This window comes from Oncorhynchus mykiss, chromosome 17 (assembly GCF_057628025.1).
Source record: "Oncorhynchus mykiss isolate SJ-2025 chromosome 17, ASM5762802v1, whole genome shotgun sequence".
Taxonomy (NCBI): Eukaryota; Metazoa; Chordata; class Actinopteri; order Salmoniformes; family Salmonidae; genus Oncorhynchus; species Oncorhynchus mykiss.
The window spans coordinates 67,421,242-67,442,698 of NC_143038.1; the positions used below are offsets into that span (position 1 = coordinate 67,421,242).

A 21,457-nucleotide genomic window follows, 5' to 3' on the forward strand; every position below is an offset into this window, starting at 1 on the left:
ACCCCCCCTCTCCCATCAGAAAGACCAGAGCAACTTCATGTTTGATACATGTTTACTGTATAGCGGTGACCCCCCCTCTCCCATCAGAAAGACCAGAGCAACTTCATGTTTGATACATGTTTACTGTATAGCGGTGACCCCCCCTCTCCCATCAGAAAGACCAGAGCAACTTCATGTTTGATACATGTTTACTGTATAGCGGTGACCCCCCCTCTCCCATCAGAAAGACCAGAGCAACTTCATGTTTGATACATGTTTACTGTATAGCGGTGACCCCCCCTCTCCCATCAGAAAGACCAGAGCAACTTCATGTTTGATACATGTTTACTGTATAGCGGTGACCCCCCCCTCTCCCATCAGAAAGACCAGAGCAACTTCATGTTTGATACATGTTTACTGTATAGCGGTGACCCCCCCTCTCCCATCAGAAAGACCAGAGCAACTTCATGTTTGATACATGTTTACTGTATAGCGGTGACCCCCCCCTCTCCCATCAGAAAGACCAGAGCAACTTCATGTTTGATACATGTTTACTGTATAGCGGTGACCCCCCCTCTCCCATCAGAAAGACCAGAGCAACTTCATGTTTGATACATGTTTACTGTATAGCGGTGACCCCCCCTCTCCCATCAGAAAGACCAGAGCAACTTCATGTTTGATACATGTTTACTGTATAGCGGTGACCCCCCCTCTCCCATCAGAAAGACCAGAGCAACTTCATGTTTGATACATGTTTACTGTATAGCGGATGCATTACATTCTGATCTCGTCAATATCAGATACAAAAACAAATCACAATAGTCCTAGTAGTACATTACAGTATCATATCATACTTTATATGTATATCATTTACAAAACACACATTTTCATTATGCAGTTCTCAAAATCTGTAGTAGACAAAACCAGTTTAAAATCCAGAGGTTTACCAAATGGTTATGGGATTATCAAGTAAGAGCAGTCGGATTAAGTAATAGTAAAATGTATTTAACAAACGAGAAGAAAATCATGACAAAAAATAATGTGAGCATTACAATGTGAAAAGCAATGACTTTATATGAACATGTATTGCAATGTGAAACGGTGAGTCTGGTGAAAAAGGGAATGGATGACACACGTGTTGTACTTAGTCATTAGAAAATGTGCGTTGAGTTTTGAAACAACTGTCTTTTTGCTGATCTGCTAGGAGTTGTGTACTAAGAGTTGGAAAGTGTAACACATACTTGTGTGAATTGCACCTAAGCGATAGGAAAACACTGTATTAGCAATTTGAAGCTATTAAAATCTTTCACTTTGACGGTGAACATTTGTGGGGGAGGGGGAGGCTTTGGAGGACAGTTAACTGACATTCTTTTTTTTCTTTATAAACAAACTTCTTTCGGCGTATAGCCCCCATTGGTGTACTTTTTGATAATTAAATGTCCTGTTCACTCTCACAGTACCATTAGCCCCTACAATGTCTGGTGATCTGAAGGAGGTACATCATCATGGTATACAGTAAGTATCCTGACTTGAAGACACAGGGTGGGATGCAGACAGCTGTGTAAGTGGTTGACTATGTACCTCCATAGAGACTGGCTGACAGGGTATGTTTTATTTCAGTCTTTCCTGGCTCCTGGTACAGAACAGCACAGAACATGGGAGTAGTCCTCCCTACCTCCCTGTCTCCTACCTCCCTCTTTCTGTCTGTCTGTCTGTTATTTCATAGCAGGGAGAGCTGGAGGGAAGATGATGCCTTTTTCCACTCATTAACTCACTCTGACTTGTTTTCCGATTTGTTAGCCACATAACGCATTTCCATCCAAATGTATTCATAGTGCATAGTTCATAGACTAAATACAAATGACTATTCGTGATTATTCATAATATAAGGAGTTACAATAAATCATTATGAAGTGTTGCTATCTTATTTGTCCCAACCCAACACTGTATCACGTTTCAAGATGTATTAATCATATGTATTTATCTCCAGGCCATGAACGTTCTGTTCCTTCAACCTGGAGATCAGGTTTAGAGGCTACGACTGAGATCCCAAATGGCACCCCTATTCCCTACATAGTGCACTAGAGAATTGGGTGCCATTTATGTTCACTACTGTTCTCATCAACTCTCTCCTCCACCATTTAAACTGACACTGAGTACTAAAGAAGCCTGTTCTGGCTAAAGGTTGCACCATTTCCCCATAAATAGCTGAGTTTGTAATTTTTTTTACATTTTTCCTCTCATTTTAGTGTTATCGGAACTTTGTTCGTCTGACACATTGGTTTGGCCTGTTCCTACGAGTGTAATTAAGATTATTGAATGCTACCATAAACAGTCAAAAGTTTGGACATACCTACTCATTCAAGGGTTTTTCCTTGTTTTTACTCATTTCTACATTGTAGAATAATAGTGAGGATATCAAAACTGTGAAATAACACATGGAATCATGTAGTAACCAAAAAAGTGTTAAACAAATCAAAATATATTTTATATTTGAGATTCTTCAAAGTAGCCTCCACAATCACTCGAGCTCAACCCAATTGAGATGGTTTGGGATGAGTTGGACCACAGAGTGAAGGAAAAGCAGCCAACAAGTGCTCATCATATATGGGACATCCCTCAAGACTATTGGAAACGCATTCCAGGTGAAGCTGGTTGAGAGAGTGCCAAGAGTGTGCAAAGCTGTCGTCAAGACAAAGGGTGGCTACTGTCGTGTCTTTACTATCATTAACTGAATACTGATAGTTTTTTATCAAAGATTCTCTGTAATTAAGTAATACTCGATTAGACTGATTAATCATGTAACCGTAATTACTAGGAAGTCGGGGCACCAAGGAAAAATATTCAGATTACAAAGTTATAATTTCCTAAAATAACTTTTCAAATATTTTCATATCTGATCCATAGTCTTATGATTTACTTTACCTCACGTTAGTCTCATTCCAAACGTCGTAAATTGTTGGTTATCTGCACGAACCCAGTCTTCACTATGAGTCATCCATTCATCAATTGTCTTAAATCATTGATTTATTACTAACTAAGTAATTCACAGAAATGCATAAACAAACAAACAAGGTAAATGTGGTTACATGAAATGAGAATGTACCCTAGTGGGCTGAACCGGCATGGCGGCTTGTTAGACAAAAGGGGAAGTGGGGGTCGACTAAGAAGTCACTACAGAGTTGATAATTATAACAATTGAAATGCTAATCCTTTGCACATGAACGCTCACTCATTCGGGAACAATTGCAATCAATATATATATTTACGCTCAGCGTGTCGTCTTGATCGCTGGTGAAAAGTTCATTTATTTTGTAGAATTGTCCGTCTCTCTCCCTCTCTCTCTCTGTTGTGGTTATAGTGGATAGTTCAGAGTGACATTCATTAGTTTTGTTATAGAATGGATGTTTCGGCGGTTGTCGTTCTTCGCGTTCAATGATACCGAATTCCTAGCTGCAGACTAGTAATTCATATCAAAGACTTGTTCTTATTCTGTCGGTATCGATAGTCTAAGAGTTTAACCACGTGGTATGGTTAAAAAGATTCTACAACCTTTGTAGTGTTTTTTTTTTAGAAAAACATGGTCTGCAACCGTTAGCCATCTCATCATTGAAGTAAGCTCGGTCTGCCGATCGAAAACCCGAGTGGGGGTTTGATTCGAAAGGCAGAAAAGGGCTGTCCCAGGACGCTTGACCCTAACTGGGCTCAGGGGTGGTCCTCTGATTTAGTTAACACCAATCCCCTTTTTGAGTTTTGCTTCAGTCCAAAATCAAATTACACACTTTTACAAACAATACTGTTTGTTCTCATCATACACACTCATTCATCTTATACAACAATTAGATGTAAACCTCATATCTGAGGCTATTATATAAACAGCGTTATGGTAATGTGGCCGCACCGTCTCCCATGAGCTTCCCCAAGTTGTGACAAACGGACCAGTTCGTAGCTGGATTCTTCACCGATCTTTTATACCCAAATAGGCCAACGTCATGACACTACTTTGAAGAATCTCAAATGTAAAATATATTTTGATTTGTTTAACACTTTTTTGGTTACTACATGATTCCATAAATGTTATTTCAAAGTTTTGATGTCTTCACTATTATTCTACAATGCAGAATATAGAGCAAATAAAGAAAAACCCTTGAATGAGTAGGTGTGTCCAATCCTTTGACTGGTACTGTACTTCATTGCAATGTTTCAACCGGAGTTAACTGGGTGCAGTTATCTTTTTTTCTCTGAGGATTTCTTTCCCCATGTGGAATTCCACCTGGGCGACGTGTTCAGTCTGGAGTTGGCAGCCACTAGTCCAGAGTCAGGCTCTACCTGGCACTTTACCAAATCTTTTGCACCCTGCACCTGGATAATTGTGCGCGTGCGTGTGTGTGTGTGTGTGTGTGTGTGCGTGCGTGCGTGCGTGCGTGCGTGCGTGCGTGTTCACTACAGTTGAACTGTGTGGCCCTGTTGTTTGTCCTTCTCCTAACCTTTAGAGTAACTTGCGGCAAATCTCGAAAGTATTATTGTAATCTCGGACCACAAGACTAGGACAACATGATAACATGTTGCTTCCAGTGAGGTTATCTAATGTTGTGGTCTAGCCTATACACTTTGTCGGCTATAGCATTAGCTCAAAAATCTACAAAATCTCATATTGATCAGCAAACACCTTGAGTGAGGTTTTCAGACAGGAATTGGATTGAAGCATTTAAAATATATAAATATAATTCTAATGAAAGCAGAATATCGATCAACACGAACGTTTTCAACTTATGAAACACGAAACAAATGAATTAAATAAAACATTTTGGATTGAAGCATAAAGTAACAGTAGGTCAATGCGGCGACATCATTAATGCTAATTACAGTCGGGGTTATTCAAATAGAACTTGTACTGCAGTTCGTAAAACACTTCAAAGTGGATGAAACTGCACCTTCAGGGGCACATTTCAGACATGTATTTTATAACGTGAGTTATTGTCAGATGATTACTACTGTACTTGCTGCGTGGTGTCACCCTCAATGTGTCTTGCTGCAGCAAGCAGGTATTTTGAAAGTCACTCTTTGCTGCTCCAAACTGCAGGCTATAAATCAGCTATACATGTTCTTGTTTTTATCTTGTCTCAAGATGGTTTATGTAATCCACACGTACTTAAGTAATACACTGTTACACAGGGCATGTTTTTCAGGCATACTTTCTTTATTAAAGATAAAGGTATAGTCTCAACCACTGTCATCTTGAGGACTTCAGTCTTAGCTATCTGTTATGGTGTCGTCCCCCCCCCCCCCACCACCACCAGGAAATACAGGAAATGCTTCCAGGAAATTGTGACTCACAGTAGCGTCTTAAATTCCTGTTAGTTTCCTGTTAGCTTCCTGTTCTCACAAGCAACACTCTGTTAGGTGAACAACATCCTGTCATACACCTACTGTACTGTAGGCAGTTAACTAAATACTTTACCATCCACTGCACAGTTGTTTCTTTCCCAAATATGGGCAATGTTGTTATCAGGTTATCTGTGTCACCAGGGCTGGAATGACGAGTGATTGAAAAAAAAAACATTTATTGATTCCCATAGGGGAAATACATTGGATTTGATATGGAGTAAGATGATCACATTGAATGTGATGGTAAACATTGGTTTGCAGGCTATAAAAGTATTTCACACTGTCACACATTTCCAACAGCATGGTTTTTTTTCAGTGGAAATAAAGCTTTTAAGGCATATAGTACTGCCAGTTCTTTATTGACCTCAGTAATGGGTGTGAGAAGTGGGCCACAGAACCTAATGGTCATGAGGAGAGGGCAATAGCACTGCATCCCTAATATTCCTCTCTTTATCTGTGGCCAGAGACTGCATTGTCTGCTTGTCTGAGGTAGCAGGGGTAGAGGTAGCAGGGCACGAGGGTGGGCGGTGCACTAACTTTTCGGACGAGAAGAAGAAAAAAACTGTGTGGTCTGTCGGCCTTTGTGACTCGTCAGGCTCGATATAGCATCAGCTCAGTTACTCCTCTCGCTACATCCTGTTGTGAAGCAGCGCGACTCGGCCTCGTCTGGCTGTCGCTCATGCATGGGGCTCTCTCTCTATCACACACTCAAACAGACACAGGCACATACACACCTCTGTGGACCCTGTGTGTGAAAAGCAAGCTGGATGTGAGACCCTTGTTTCCTGGGCTAGCAGAGGAACAGACTAGATCTGAGTCTGTGTGACCTGGGCTATCTGAAGAACAGGCTGGATCTGGGCTAGTAGAGGAACAGACTAGATCTGAGTCTGTGTGACCTGGGCTATCTGAAGAACAGGCTGGATCTGGGCTATCTGAAGAACAGGCTGGATCTGGGCTAGCAGTGGCCCTCAGTGGGAAAGGAAACCGTTAACGTGACTCTGGGGAGCAAACCGGCTCAGGGGTCCCTGATGATGGGGTGTTGTCTGTTTGTGCATCAGAAGGTGAGTAAGAGGAGAGGTTCAACCCTGCTCTGGAGGATAGTTATAGTTATAGTGAGAATCCTACCAACCCTGCTCTGGAGGATAGTTATAGTGAGTGTCCTACCAACCCTGCTCTGGAGGATAGTTATAGTGAGAGTCCTACCAACCCTGCTCTGAAGGATAGTTATAGTGAGAGTCCTACCAACCCTGCTCTGGAGGATAGTTATAGTTATAGTGAGAATCCTACCAACCCTGCTCTGGAGGATAGTTATAGTGAGAGTCCTACCAACCCTGCTCTGGAGGATAGTTATAGTGAGAGTCCTACCAACCCTGCTCTGAAGGATAGTTATAGTGAGAGTCCTACCAACCCTGCTCTGAAGGATAGTTATAGTGAGAGTCCTACCAACCCTGCTCTGGAGGATAGTTATAGTTATAGTGAGAGTCCTACCAACCCTGCTCTGGAGGATAGTTATAGTGAGAGTCCTACCAACCCTGCTCTGGAGGATAGTTATAGTTATAGTGAGAATCCTACCAACCCTGCTCTGAAGGATAGTTATAGTGAGAGTCCTACCAACCCTGCTCTGGAGGATAGTTATAGTTATAGTGAGAGTCCTACCAACCCTGCTCTGGAGGATAGTTATAGTGAGAGTCCTACCAACCCTGCTCTGAAGGATAGTTATTGTGAGAGTCCTACCAACCCTGCTCTGGAGGATAGTTATAGTGAGAGTCCTACCAACCCTGCTCTGAAGGATAGTTATAGTGAGAGTCCTACCAACCCTGCTCTGAAGGATAGTTATAGTGAGAGTCCTACCAACCCTGCTCTGAAGGATAGTTATAGTGAGAGTCCTACCAACCCTGCTCTGAAGGATAGTTATAGTGAGAGTCCTACCAACCCTGCTCTGAAGGATAGTTATAGTGAGAGTCCTACCAACCCTGCTCTGGAGGATAGTTATAGTTATAGTGAGAGTCCTACCAACCCTGCTCTGGAGGATAGTTATAGTGAGAGTCCTACCAACCCTGCTCTGGAGGATAGTTATAGTTATAGTGAGAGTCCTACCAACCCTGCTCTGGAGGATAGTTATAGTGAGAGTCCTACCAACCCTGCTCTGGAGGATAGTTATAGTTATAGTGAGAATCCTACCAACCCTGCTCTGGAGGATAGTTATAGTGAGAGTCCTACCAACCCTGCTCTGGATGATAGTTATAGTTATAGTGAGAGTCCTACCAACCCTGCTCTGGAGGATAGTTATAGTGAGAGTCCTACCAACCCTGCTCTGGAGGATAGTTATAGTGAGAGTCCTACCAACCCTGCTCTGGATGATAGTTATAGTTATAGTGAGAGTCCTACCAACCCTGCTCTGGAGGATAGTTATAGTGAGAATCCTACCAACCCTGAAATTACCATGTATTTTATATTTTTCTGTTTCAGCCTGCATTACAAATTAAGTGATAGTTGAATTGCATAACCTGTTGGAAGCCAATAATCAGGCAATGTTAGTAGTACTTCATCCTGCTTAGCTAAGGGAATGCATAAACTGCCACAATAATTATTGTCTCAAGGTATAATATTATTTATTCAATTTTGAACATCATCTGTAATGTTCTATTAGTAGGTTATGCAAAAAAAAAGTTTGCATTGTCCAATCACACACTACTTACTACCTTTTAGGACAGACCTGTCACATATTAGTGAGATGAACAGGTCTTCACAACATCCTCTGGTCTGGAGGAAACAGAGGTAGTTTCACTGTATAGTCAAACAGAGAGCTAGTCACCATCTGTTGTGTCCCCATGCACTCAATGATCTGTATGATAAGGTGTGTGTGTGTGTGTGTGTGTGTGTGTGTGTGTGTGTGTGTGTGTGTGTGTGTGTGTGTGTGTGTGTGTGTGTGTGTGTGTGTGTGTGTGTGTGTGTGTGTGTGCGCGTATGTATGTGTGTGTGTGTGTGTGGAAGACTCGTCACCTGTCACTCTTTACACAAAGTGTTACATGTTCCCTGGATCGGCTGCACCTGCTGTGCCTCTAGAGCAAAGACTTGCCTTAATGTGAACTAGGCTGAGTGAAGCCTTAATGTGAACTAGGCTGAGTGAAGCCTTAATGTGAATTAGGCTGAGTGAAGCCTTAATGTGAATTAGGCTGAGTGAAGCCTTAATGTGAACTAGGCTGAGTGAATATAAACTAGTGAAACGTTTTGACACTAAGCTAACATGTTCTTTATGTATGATTCTTTCTATGGGAAGAAAATGATTTATTTATACCTGGTGTTGGTCTACGAGATGGGGGCTGGGGGTTGTAGGGCTTGGGAAGTTGCACTGGAAAAGGGCAGGGGGTTGGTGATGGAGAAGGAAAGGGGGTGATGGAGGAGGGAACGGGGTTAGTGATGGAGAAGGGAAGGGGGTGATGGAGGAGGGAACGGGGTTAGTGATGGAGAAGGGAAGGGGGTGATGGAGGAGGGAAGGGGGTGATGGAGAAGGGAAGGGAAGGGAAGAGAATGGGGTGATGGAGAAGGGAAGGGGGTTGGTGATGGAGAAGGGAAGGGGGTTGGGGATGGAGAAGGGAAGGGGGTTGGGGATGGAGAAGGGAAGGGGGTTGGGGATGGAGAAGGGAAGGGGGTGATGGAGAAGGGCAGGGGGTTGGTGATGGAGAAGGGCAGGGGGTGATGGAGAAGGGAAGGGGGTTGGTGATGGAGAAGGGCAGGGGGTGATGGAGAAGGGAAGGGGGTTGGTGATGGAGAAGGGCAGGGGGTGATGGAGAAGGGAAGGGGGTGATGGAGAAGGGCAGGGGGTTGGTGATGGAGAAGGGCAGGGGGTGATGGAGAAGGGAAGGGGGTTGGTGATGGAGAAGGGCAGGGGGTGATGGAGAAGGGAAGGGGGTTGGTGATGGAGAAGGGCAGGGGGTGATGGAGAAGGGAAGGGGGTTGGTGATGGAGAAGGGAAGGGGGTGATGGAGAAGGGAAGGGGGTGATGGAAAAGGGAAGGGGGTTGGTGATGGAGAAGGGAAGGGGGTGATGGAGAAGAGAAGGGGGTGATGGAGAAGGGAAGGGGGTGATGGAGAAGGGAAGGGGGTTGGTGATGGAGAAGGGAAGGGGGTGATGGAGGAGGGAACGGGGTTAGTGATGGAGAAGGGAAGGGGGTGATGGAGGAGGGAAGGGGGTGATGGAGAAGGGAAGGGAAGGGAAGGGAATGGGGTGATGGAGAAGGGAAGGGGGTTGGTGATGGAGAAGGGAAGGGGGTTGGGGATGGAGAAGGGAAGGGGGTTGGGGATGGAGAAGGGAAGGGGGTTGGGGATGGAGAAGGGAAGGGGGTGATGGAGAAGGGCAGGGGGTTGGTGATGGAGAAGGGCAGGGGGTGATGGAGAAGGGAAGGGGGTTGGTGATGGAGAAGGGCAGGGGGTGATGGAGAAGGGAAGGGGGTTGGTGATGGAGAAGGGCAGGGGGTGATGGAGAAGGGAAGGGGGTGATGGAGAAGGGCAGGGGGTTGGTGATGGAGAAGGGCAGGGGGTGATGGAGAAGGGAAGGGGGTTGGTGATGGAGAAGGGCAGGGGGTGATGGAGAAGGGAAGGGGGTTGGTGATGGAGAAGGGCAGGGGGTGATGGAGAAGGGAAGGGGGTTGGTGATGGAGAAGGGAAGGGGGTGATGGAGAAGGGAAGGGGGTTGGTGATGGAGAAGGGAAGGGGGTGATGGAGAAGGGAAGGGGGTGATGGAGAAGGGAAGGGGGTTGGTCATGGAGAAGGGCAGTGGGTGATGGAGAAGGGCAGGGGGTGATGGAGAAGGGCAGGGGGTGATGGAGAAGGGCAGGGGGTGATGGAGAAGGGAAGGGGGTTGGTGATGGAGAAGGGAAGGGGGTGATGGAGAAGGGAATGGGGTTGGTGATGGAGAAGGGAAGGGGGTGATGGAGAAGGGAATGGGGTTGGTGATGGAGAAGAGAAGGGGGTGATGGAGAAGGGAAGGGGGTGATGGAGAAGGGCAGGGGGTTGGTGATGGAGAAGAGAAGGGAAGGGAATGGGGTGATGGAGAAGGGAAGGGGGTTGGTGATGGAGGAGGGCAGGGGGTTGGTGATGGAGAAGGGAAGGGAAGGGGGTTGGTGATGGAGAAGGGAAGGGAAGGAGGTTGGTGATGGAGAAGGGAAGGGGGTTGGTGATGGAGAAGGGATGGGGGTTGGTGATGGAGAAGGGAAGGGGGTTGGTGATGGAGAAGGGAAGGGGGTGATGGAGAAGGGAAGGGGGTTGGTGATGGAGAAGGGAAGGGGGTTGGTGATGGAGAAGGGAAGGGGGTTGGTGATGGAGAAGGGAAGGGGGTTGTTGATGGAGAAGTGCAGGGGGTGATGGAGAAGGGAAGGGGGTTGGTGATGGAGAAGGGCAGGGGGTGATGGAGAAGGGAAGGGGGTTGGTGATGGAGAAGGGCAGGGGGTGATGGAGAAGGGAAGGGGGTTGGTGATGGAGAAGGGAAGGGGGTGATGGAGAAGGGAAGGGGGTTGGTGGTGGAGAAGGGCAGGCGGTTATGGAGAAGTGAAGGGGGTTGGTGAATGTAGAAGGGAAGGGGATGATGGAGAAGGGAAGGGGGTGATGGAGAAGGGCAGAGGGTTGGTGATGGAGAAGGGAAGGGGGTGATGGAGAAGGGAAGGGGGTTGGTGATGGAGAAGGGCAGGGGGTGATGGAGAAGGGCAGGGGGTTGGTGATGGAGAAGGGAAGGGGATGATGGAGAAGGGAAGGGGGTGATGGAGAAGGGCAGAGGGTTGGTGATGGAGAAGGGAAGGGGGTTATGGAGAAGTGAAGGGGGTTGGTGAATGTAGAAGGGAAGGGGATGATGGAGAAGGGAAGGGGGTGATGGAGAAGGGCAGAGGGTTGGTGATGGAGAAGGGAAGGGGGTGATGGAGAAGGGAAGGGGGTTGGTGATGGAGAAGGGCAGGGGGTTATGGAGAAGGGCAGGTGGTGATGGAGAAGGGAAGGGGGTTGGTGATGGAGAAGGGCAGGGGGTGATGGAGAAGGGAAGGGGGTTGGTGATGGAGAAGGGAAGGGGGTTGGTGATGGAGGAGGGAAGGGGGTTGGTGATGGAGAAGGGAAGGGGGTTGGTGATGGAGAAGGGCAGGGGGTTATGGAGAAGTGAAGGGGGTTGGTGAATGTAGAAGGGAAGGGGGTGATGGAGAAGGGAAGGGGGTGATGGAGAAGGGCAGGGGGTTGGTGATGGAGAAGGGCAGGGGGTGATGGAGAAGGGCAGGGGGTGATGGAGAAGGGAAGGGGGTTGGTGATGGAGAAGGGAAGGGGGTTGGTGATGAAGAAGGGCAGGGGGTGATGGAGAAGGGAAGGGGGTTGGTGATGGAGAAGGGAAGGGGGTGATGGAGAAGGGAAGGGGGTTGGTGATGGAGAAGTGAAGGGGGTTGGTGATGGAGAAGGGAAGGGGGTTGGTGATGGAGAAGGGCAGGGAGTGATGGAGAAGGGAAGGGGGTTGGTGATGGAGAAGGGAAGGGGGTTGGTGATGGAGAAGGGCAGGGGGTGATGGAGAAGGGAAGGGGGTTGGTGATGGAGAAGGGAAGGGGGTTGGTGATGGAGAAGGGAAGGGGGTGATGGAGAAGGGAAGGGGGTGATGGAGAAGGGCAGGGGGTTGGTGATGGAGAAGGGCAGGGGGTGATGGAGAAGGGCAGGGGGTGATGGAAAAGGGAAGGGGGTTGGTGATGGAGAAGGGAAGGGGGTGATGGAGAAGGGAAGGGGGTTGGTGATGGAGGAGGGAAGGGGGTTGGTGATGGAGAAGGGAAGGGGGTTGGTGATGGAGAAGGGCAGGGGGTTATGGAGAAGTGAAGGGGGTTGGTGAATGTAGAAGGGAAGGGGGTGATGGAGAAGGGAAGGGGGTGATGGAGAAGGGCAGGGGGTTGGTGATGGAGAAGGGCAGGGGGTTGGTGATGGAGAAGGGCAGGGGGTGATGGAGAAGGGAAGCGGGTTGGTGATGGAGAAGGGCAGGGGGTGATGGAGAAGGGAAGGGGGTTGGTGATGGAGAAGGGAAGGGGGTTGGTGATGGAGAAGGGAAGGGGGTTGGTGATGGAGAAGGGAAGGGGGTGATGGAAAAGAGAAGGGAAGGGAATGGGGTGATGGAGAAGGGAAGGGGGTTAGTGATGGAGAAGGGAAGGGAAGGGGGTTGGTGATGGAGAAGGGAAGGGGGTTGGTGATGGAGGAGGGCAGGGGGTTGGTGATGGAGAAGGGAAGGGAAGGGGGTTGGTGATGGAGAAGGGAATGGAAGGAGGTTGGTGATGGAGAAGGGAAGGGGGCTGGTATGGAGGAGGGCAGGGGGTTGGTGATGGAGAAGGGAAGGGGGTTGGTGATGGAGAAGGGAAGGGGGTTGGTGATGGAGAAGGGAAGGGGGTTGGTGATGGAGAAGGGAAGGGGGTTGGTGATGGAGAAGGGAAGGGGGTTGGTGATGGAGAAGGGAAGGGGGTTGGTGATGGAGAAGGGAAGGGGGTTGGTGATGGAGAAGGGAAGGGGGTTGGTGATGTAGAAGGGAATGGGGTTGGTGATGGAGAAGGGAATGGGGTTGGTGATGGAGAAGGGAAGGGGGTTGGTGATGGAGAAGGGAAGGGGTGATGGAGAAGGGAAGGGGGTTGGTGATGGAGGAGGGCAGGGGGTTGGTGATGGAGAAGGGAATGGGGTTGGTGATGGAGAAGGGAATGGGGTTGGTGATGGAGAAGGGAAGGGGTTGGTGATGGAGAAGGGAAGGGGGTTGGTGATGGAGAAGGGAAGGGGGTTGGTGATGGAGAAGGGAATAGGGTTGGTGATGGAGAAGGGAAGGGGGTTTGTGATGGAGGAGGGCAGGGGGTTGATGATGGAGAAGGGCAGGGGTTTCGTGATGGAGAAGGGAAGGGGTGATGGAGAAGGGAAGGGGTGATGGAGAAGGGAAGGGGGTTGGTGATGGAGGAGGTCAGGGGGTTGGTGATGGAGAAGGGCAGGGGGTTGGTGATGGAGAAGGGAAGGGGGTGATGGAGAAGGGAAGGGGGTTGGTGATGGAGAAGGGAAGGGGGTTGGTGATGGAGGAAGGCGGGGGGTTGGTGATGGAGAAGGGCAGGGGGTTGGTGATGGAGGAGGGCAGGGGGTTGGTGATGGAGAAGGGAAGGGGGTTGGTGATGGAGGAGGGCAGGGGGTTGGTGATGGAGAAGGGCAGGGGGTTGGTGATGGAGGAGGGCGGGGGGTTGGTGATGGAGAAGGGCAGGGGGTTTGTGATGGAGAAGGGCAGGGGGTGATGGAGAAGGGAAGGGGGTTGGTGATGGAGAAGGGAAGGGGGTTGGTGATGGAGGAGGGCGGGGGGTTGGTGATGGAGAAGGGCAGGGGGTTGGTGATGGAGGAGTGCAGGGGGTTGGTGATGGAGAAGGGCAGGGGGTTGGTGATGGAGAAGGGAAGGGGGTTGGTGATGGAGAAGGGAAGGGGGTTGGTGATGGAGGAGGGCAGGGGGTTGGTGATGGAGAAGGGCAGGGGGTGATGGAGAAGGGAATGGGGTTGGTGATGGAGAAGGGAAGGGGGTTGGTGATGGAGGAGGGCAGGGGGTTGGTGATGGAGAAGGGAATGGGCAGTGGTGTAAAGTACTTAAGTTTTTGGGGGTATCTGTACTTTACCATTTATATTTTTGACAACTTTTACTTTTACTCCATTACATTCCTAAAGAAAATAATGTACTTTTTACTCCTTAGATTTTCCCTGACTCTGTAACGTCTGCTTCCAACTCACACTTTCAAACACGTAGATCCCCTGAACGCAGCTCACTCTCCAGATCCCAATCACCTGAATTCTGATCACCTGTTCACACACCTGTATGTCATTATCACACACTATTTAGTTCAGTTCTTTGCACCGCATCATTGTGAGGTATTGTTTGTTTTGTGACACACCTCTATTCGGAGCTCTGTTTTTCCCGTAATTTACTCCTCCCGTGTATGATAGGACTTGGACTGCCTCACTAACGACACCTTTTGCCTATTCCCTGCCTATACTTTAGCCTATCGGATTTCCTGTTATCAACCGATTGCCTGGCCTCCCGGACGATATTACTAGCCTTTTCTCTGTCTGTAGTGTTGCCTTTTTGGACCCCCTGTGTATGACATTCTGCTTGCCCCTGGACCCAGCTACCTGCCTCTTCTTGTGGTCCTTTACAAATTAACACCTGCTGCGCCCTGCGCTTGAAACCAGCTCTCTGTCTCCCATCGTGTTCATTACATGCACCCAAAAGTACTTGTTACATTTTGAATCCTTTAGCAGGACAGGAACATTTTCTAATTCATGTCATTATCAAGAGAACATCCCTTATCATCCCTACTGCCTCTGATCTGGCAGACTCACTAAACAGAGAACATCCCTCATCTCTACTGCCTCTGATCTGGCAGACTGACTAAACAGAGAACATCCCTTATCATCCCTACTGCCTCTGATCTGGCAGACTCACTAAACACAAATGCTTAGCTTGTCAATTATGTCTGAGTGTTGAACTGTGACCCTGGCTATCCGTAAATTAAAAAACAAGACAATTGTGTCGTCTGGTTTGCTTAATATAAGACTTTTTTTTTAATGATTTATACTTTTACTTTTTATACTTACAGTTGAAGTTGGAGGTTTACATACACCTTAGCTAAATACATTTAAACTCAGTTTTTCAGAATTCCTGACATTTAATCCTAGTAAAGATTTCCTGTCTTAGGGCAGGGGGGAAGGGGGATGGTGATGGAGAAGGGAAGGGGGTTGGTGATGGAGAAGGGAAGGGGGTTGGTGATGGAGAAGGGAAGGGGGATGGTGATGGAGAAGAGAAGGGGGTTGGTGATGGAGAAGAGAAGGGGGATGGTGATGGAGAAGGGAAGGGGGTTGGTGATGGAGAAGGGAAGGGGGATGGTGATGGAGAAGAGAAGGGGGATGGTGATGGAGAAGGGCAGGGGGTTGGTGATGGAGAAGGGCAGGGGGTTGGTGATGGAGAAGAGAAGGGGGATGGTGATGGAGAAGAGAAGGGGGATGGTGATGGAGAAGGGCAGGGGGTTGGTGATGGAGAAGGGCAGGGGGTTGGTGATGGAGTAGAGAAAGGGGATGGTGATGGAGAATGGGGTGGTGATGGAGAAGGGAAGGGGGTTGGTGATGGAGAAGAGAAGGGGGATGGTGATGGAGAAGAGAAGGGGGATGGTGATGGAGAAGAGAAGGGGGTTGGTGATGGAGAAGAGAAGGGGGATGGTGATGGAGAAGAGAAGGGGGTTGGTGATGGAGAAGGGAAGGGGGATGGTGATGGAGAAGAGAAGGGGGATGGTGATGGAGAAGAGAAGGGGGATGGTGATGGAGAAGAGAAGGGGGATGGTGATGGAGAAGGGCAGGGGGTTGGTGATGGAGAAGAGAAGGGGGATGGTGATGGAGAAGAGAAGGGGGGTGGTGATGGAGAATGGAAGGGGGATGGTGATGGAGAAGAGAAGGGGGATGGTGATGGAGAAGGGAATGGGGTTGGTGATGGAGAAGGGAAGGGGGGTGGTGATGGAGAAGAGAAGGGGGATGGTGATGGAGAAGGGAAGGGGGATGGTGATGGGAAGGGGGTTGGTGATGGAGAAGAGAAGGGGGATGGTGATGGAGAAGAGAAGGGGGTTGGTGATGGAGAAGAGAAGGGGGGTGGTGATGGAGAAGAGAAGGGGGATGGTGATGGAGAATGGGGTGGTGATGGAAATGATGAAAAGTAGTGATGCTGCTGAGTTGTTGACTCCAGGCTTCATCATACTATCCATGTCAGAATGTCTCTGCAAACTAACTATATATATCAATATCTTCAATATAGATCTGTCACTCAAATGTTAATGTGTTAATTGTAAGATAAAGCTCTCTGTCAAGTTTCCCTATTAATTGGAAGTGAATCTTTCAGTTCCATGAACTATGACTGGTGTCCTTTCAGTCAAAACAGTTGTGTTTCTCTGAATGCTTAATAAGATTTCAAATAATGATGACCTAGAGTAGTCAGTTTACTGGAAAACGTTGTCTCCAGAAACCATGGTAGAACTAAGGGCGCCAGTCATTTCCTGTTAAGAAACGTTTTTTTCATCATGTGTAACATACATTCTCACTCATCATTATTCACGATCCATTCAGGACTATCCGTAACCATGGTAGCATCCACATTAATGTAGAAGTGTTTAGAAACAAATTCTATTCATATTTACAAAAAAAGTGACTCCAAAATTAAATCGGGCACAAAATAATCTGAAACACAACCAAAACAAACAGCAAATGCATCCAACAAGTTTGTGTAGTCACAACCTTAATGTAATCATTGCGCACTAGGAACATGGGACCAAATGTTACATTTTGACTACTTTAATACACATGAAATTGTCCCAATACTTTTGGTCCCCTAAAATGGGGGACTATGTACAAAAAGTGCCAAAACAACAAAATGATCACGGTCCTTTTGGAGCTCACTGTAAGTGTTTAGATACGTCTGTGCTACCAAGACTATTGGCATACGGCTTCCATACAGTATGTAACACGCTCCAAACAACACACCTGTCTGCGTTGTGCTCCATGTTCCCCATTGTTCAGCTGGAGAAGATCTGTTGGAGTGTGTTGTGATGTTCTGTTTAAAGTAGGAAGGATGTGTCATTGTTGTGTTCAGCTCAGCTCCAGACAATGTGTGTGCGTCTGTGGAGACGTCGTGGAGACGTCGTGGAGACGTCGTGGAGACAATACACAAGCTTTTTGGAGAGATTTTTGTGAGGACAAACACCGTTGTTTCAGGCCAAATATACATCAGTTGTACAACCTGAGTGTGTACCGTGTTGTACTGAGTTCACATACATAATTCATCTTTCTCTCTGTGCTTCCTGTGTTCCATTACATACATTGTTCAACTGCTCTCCCTGACCTCAGAGAAGCCCTGGTAGCCAAGCTGGAGAACACTTGTTGTCATGGAAATTAAACTGTTCTAGGGCAACAATAATAACACACTACAGCCTGTGGAGAATACAATGCCAAGTAGAAGGAAACAGCGGATGGAATCCATTTAGACTAACTGCTGCTAGGCCCGTAAATATAGCAGCCTAGTTTATCTACTAAAATGTTTGGGGAAGAGCCAACTATTAAGTGCACCAGTGATTGGCTTACTGTATGCTGGATTTCTGTTAGCCTGAGGCACATGGATGTTTCATTCCTATCGAAACTCTGAATCGGAGTATGAAAAATATAGGAATAGGCTTTACCTCTTCTTCTCACTGGCCTCATAGCCTCCATATAGAAAGAGGCTGTACCTCTTCTTATTACTGGCCTCATAGCCTCCATATAGAAAGAGGCTGTACCTCTTCTTCTCACTGGCCTCATAGCCTCCATATAGAAAGAGGCTTTACCTCTTCTTCTCACTGGCCTCATAGCCTCCATATAGAAAGAGGCTGTACCTCTTCTTCTCACTGGCCTCATAGCCTCCATATAGAAAGAGGCTTTACCTCTTCTTCTCACTGGCCTCATAGCCTCCATATAGAAAGAGGCTGTACCTCTTCTTCTCACTGGCCTCATAGCCTCCATATAGAAAGAGGCTGTACCTCTTCTTCTCACTGGCCTCATAGCCTCCATATAGAAAGAGGCTGTACCTCTTCTTCTCACTGGCCTCATAGCCTCCATATAGAAAGAGGCTGTACCTCTTCTTATTACTGGCCTCATAGCCTCCATATAGAAAGAGGCTGTACCTCTTCTTCTCACTGGCCTCATAGCCTCCATATAGAAAGAGGCTGTACCTCTTCTTCTCACTGGCCTCATAGCCTCCATATAGAAAGAGGCTGTACCTCTTCTTATTACTGGCCTCATAGCCTCCATACAGAAAGAGGCTGTACCTCTTCTTATTACTGGCCTCATAGCCTCCATATAGAAAGAGGCTGTACCTCTTCTTCTCACTGGCCTCATAGCCTCCATATAGAAAGAGGCTGTACCTCTTCTTCTCACTGGCCTCATAGCCTCCATATAGAAAGAGGCTGTACCTCTTCTTATTACTGGCCTCATAGCCTACATATAGAAAGAGGCTGTACCTCTTCTTCTCACTGGCCTCATAGCCTCCATATAGAAAGAGGCTGTACCTCTTCTTCTCACTGGCCTCATAGCCTCCATATAGAAAGAGGTTGTACCTCTTCTTCTCACTGGCCTCATAGCCTCCATATAGAAAGAGACTGTACCTCTTCTTCTCACTGGCCTCATAGCCTCCATATAGAAAGAGGCTGTACCTCTTCTTCTCACTGGCCTCATAGCCTCCATATATAAAGAGGCTGTACCTATTCTTCTCACTGGCCTCATAGCCTCCATATAGAAAGAGGCTGTACCTCTTCTTCTCACTGGCCTCATAGCCTCCATATAGAAAGAGGATTTACCTCTTCTTCTCACTGGCCTCATAGCCTCCATATAGAAAGAGGCTTTACCTCTTCTTCTCACTGGCCTCATAGCCTCCATATAGAAAGAGACTGTACCTCTTCTTCTCACTGGCCTCATAGCCTCTATACCTTCATTTAACCTTTATCAATCACGAAAGACCCTAGAGGTTAGAAACCCTTTTTGGTTTTCATAGGTCAACCTGTAGCTTAGCAACCGTGTGAGGTAGTAAATTACTTTAATTCAGTTGCTCTCATGTTACTTAAACTTCAATGTTTGTCCCTAAAACTCACCCTTTGTGTTGTTATTGTGTGTTTACAGAAGAAGAGGAAACAGATGAGGGATGTGGACTCTCTCAGCCTGTGCAGTCTGGACATCAACGTGAGTACAGATTCAACTCAGAACACTGGCTTTGTCTTCACCCCTCCTTTCCACTCTATCGCTGTCTCTCTGACATTAACTTGTTAGGACCATCTTAAACACCTTTGTATGGTAGCTCCCATCTCTCCTCCCCTTACCGATAAGTGATATTCTAAACAACAAGGTCAATTGCTCCAGAGCTGTATTTTCAAAGACAAGACTGAAGAAACCTTGACACACCAGACAGTGTGTAGCTCAGTCAAAGAACAAAATAGTTTTTAAAAAATAGCACAAAAAAATTCTTCATGGCATCAGTGATAAGTTACAGTACAGTATATGCCTTGAACTTGTGTTGGCTGTTGGCTGTTTCCACAGAAGACATTGAGCGTGTCAAAACACAAAACCAACCATGTGGAATCTACTTCAACGTGTTTTTCTACTTAGCTCCTCTTTAAAGTGTAGAGGCAGCACATCTGGGTGATAATGGAAGCTGTGAGTGTATCTGGGTGGGGTGTCAGTTGATTGACAGGTCCAGAACTGGCGAAGACAGATCTGGGTGTGGGATGTATGAGGTCAGATGTGAGGTGGAACTGTTGTGTTTGAATGCAGAGCATTGTGATTTTACTGTCTTTGTCCGACCATTGTTTTTAAAACAGCACTCCTCCCTTTACCGTTTTAAAATGATATAACTCAGGTTGTAAAGTCAGACAGAAATAGGAAACATTTCTCCATGGAATGAATTGTTTATTTTAGATACAAACGGTTTCTAATAGATCCAATCTATTTTTGGATTATCTTGTAAACACTTCATTGTGTTATTATCTTTAGCTATAGACAGTCAAACTTGTTTTCAGTATTCTAGTCAACACATTCCTTACCTACAGTTCCTACTATTATTAAGGTTTTATTTTTTAATTCATACATTTTTATTCAAGAGCACATCAATGATAAGTAGTAAACTATTATTTTAGGAGTTACGGCCAGGCCATGTCCTGTGTAATGTAATCTAGCCTCGTGTTAGTTTGACTGGAGTCCATGGCAAGCAGAATTGAGGACCGGGCAGGACTGGGCAGGACCGGGCAGGACCAGAGCTTGTACCAGGGCAGGGATAGTCTAGAACCAGTACTACAGCCAGGGGTAAGGGTAGGGAGGTGATATGGTGCCACTTGCCTGTTTGGCCTGTGTTCAGCAGTGTGACTGACTGACTAACTGGCCTGGTCGGGCTCACACAATGGCCCGGCCTCGTATCGACAAGGCCAAGGCTCCGCTGGCAAGGGCCCACTGGAAAAGGAGGCCAACTATTGTTTCTCACTGCTTTTCCTTCTGCTGAGGAACCTATTGATCGCTATCAAGCGACTCAACGGTAAATCTACAATAACAACAACATGCTGTGGATTGTCGTAATAGGCTGTACACTCGTTAACGATAGCAGGGCCAGATGGGATGTGTTCACTGCTGGAGCTAGGAACACAAGCATTTCGCTACACCCGCAATAACATCTGCTAAATATGTGTAATACAATTTGATTTGATGCTTCTAAACCAAAGTGACGTGTATTCCACATAGGACGCTCCTCTCTATTTATAGGAGTCTATATATTGTAATAAAAAAATGTAGTTGATAAAACGGATAAGCGCACCTCCATGGAAGCTGTCTTGATGCTTCCCGAATTGCTACAACATGTAGAACTTTGCTACAAACTTTATTTGCAGGGTTCAACAACAGCACACGTCAGTGATCTTGTTCTGTAGATCTGTGTATTCCAGATCATAGCTAGATATGGGAAAGGTATTCAACCACTCTTTGAGGAAAATGTCAAATGTCTTAGTTGTTGATTTGACCCTAATCTCGTTTTGCCACACTACCAAGTCTGGTTTTCACTCGGCTATTGGAATGAACGTGAGACAGCCAGAAATCGAGGTTAACCTGGGGGCCCACCTGTAAGTAACAACACAGCACAATTTAGTATTCTGTCTGAATCTGTCTAATCCAGCATGATAATAGTTTCATCTGGATTTGAGGACTAACACATTAATGACATTGGTTCTTAGAACAGGCTGCACACTCGCCACAGGACACAACCACACAACAAGACTAATGAGACGATTGAAGAGTTCAATCAGGACCAAATACAATCCCTTTATTCTGAGCTAAACATGGCATCTTAAAGGGAAACGTCATTTTCATCATCTCCAGCACCACAACATCAACATACAGTATGGGAAAATGGCGTGTTTCTATGTTCTGTAGTAAAAAAAGATAGAGGACGATGAGTGTTTCCAATGACATTGTCAACCAATTAGTAGGCAATTAGTAGGCAATTAGTAGGCATTGCCTCCTCATAAATGGTTAAA

General features: G+C 46.9%; 1 protein-coding gene across 2 annotated transcripts in view; it reads left to right on the forward strand.

The window, feature by feature from the left end:
• The window catches only part of LOC110493277 (rho guanine nucleotide exchange factor 3), a 104,365-nt gene that overhangs the window by 27,358 nt on the left and 55,550 nt on the right, over positions 1-21,457 (forward strand). Inside the window, exons 1-2 of one of the 2 annotated variants that reach the window (XM_036950800.2) lie at positions 5,850-6,428; positions 19,065-19,124. In XM_036950800.2, coding sequence (XP_036806695.2) covers positions 6,396-6,428; positions 19,065-19,124 — 93 coding nt within the window. In that variant the 5' untranslated portion in view covers positions 5,850-6,395. Of the gene's footprint in view, positions 1-5,849; positions 6,429-19,064; positions 19,125-21,457 lie in introns of those variants that run through there. The other variant, XM_036950798.2, reaches the window with a different exon arrangement.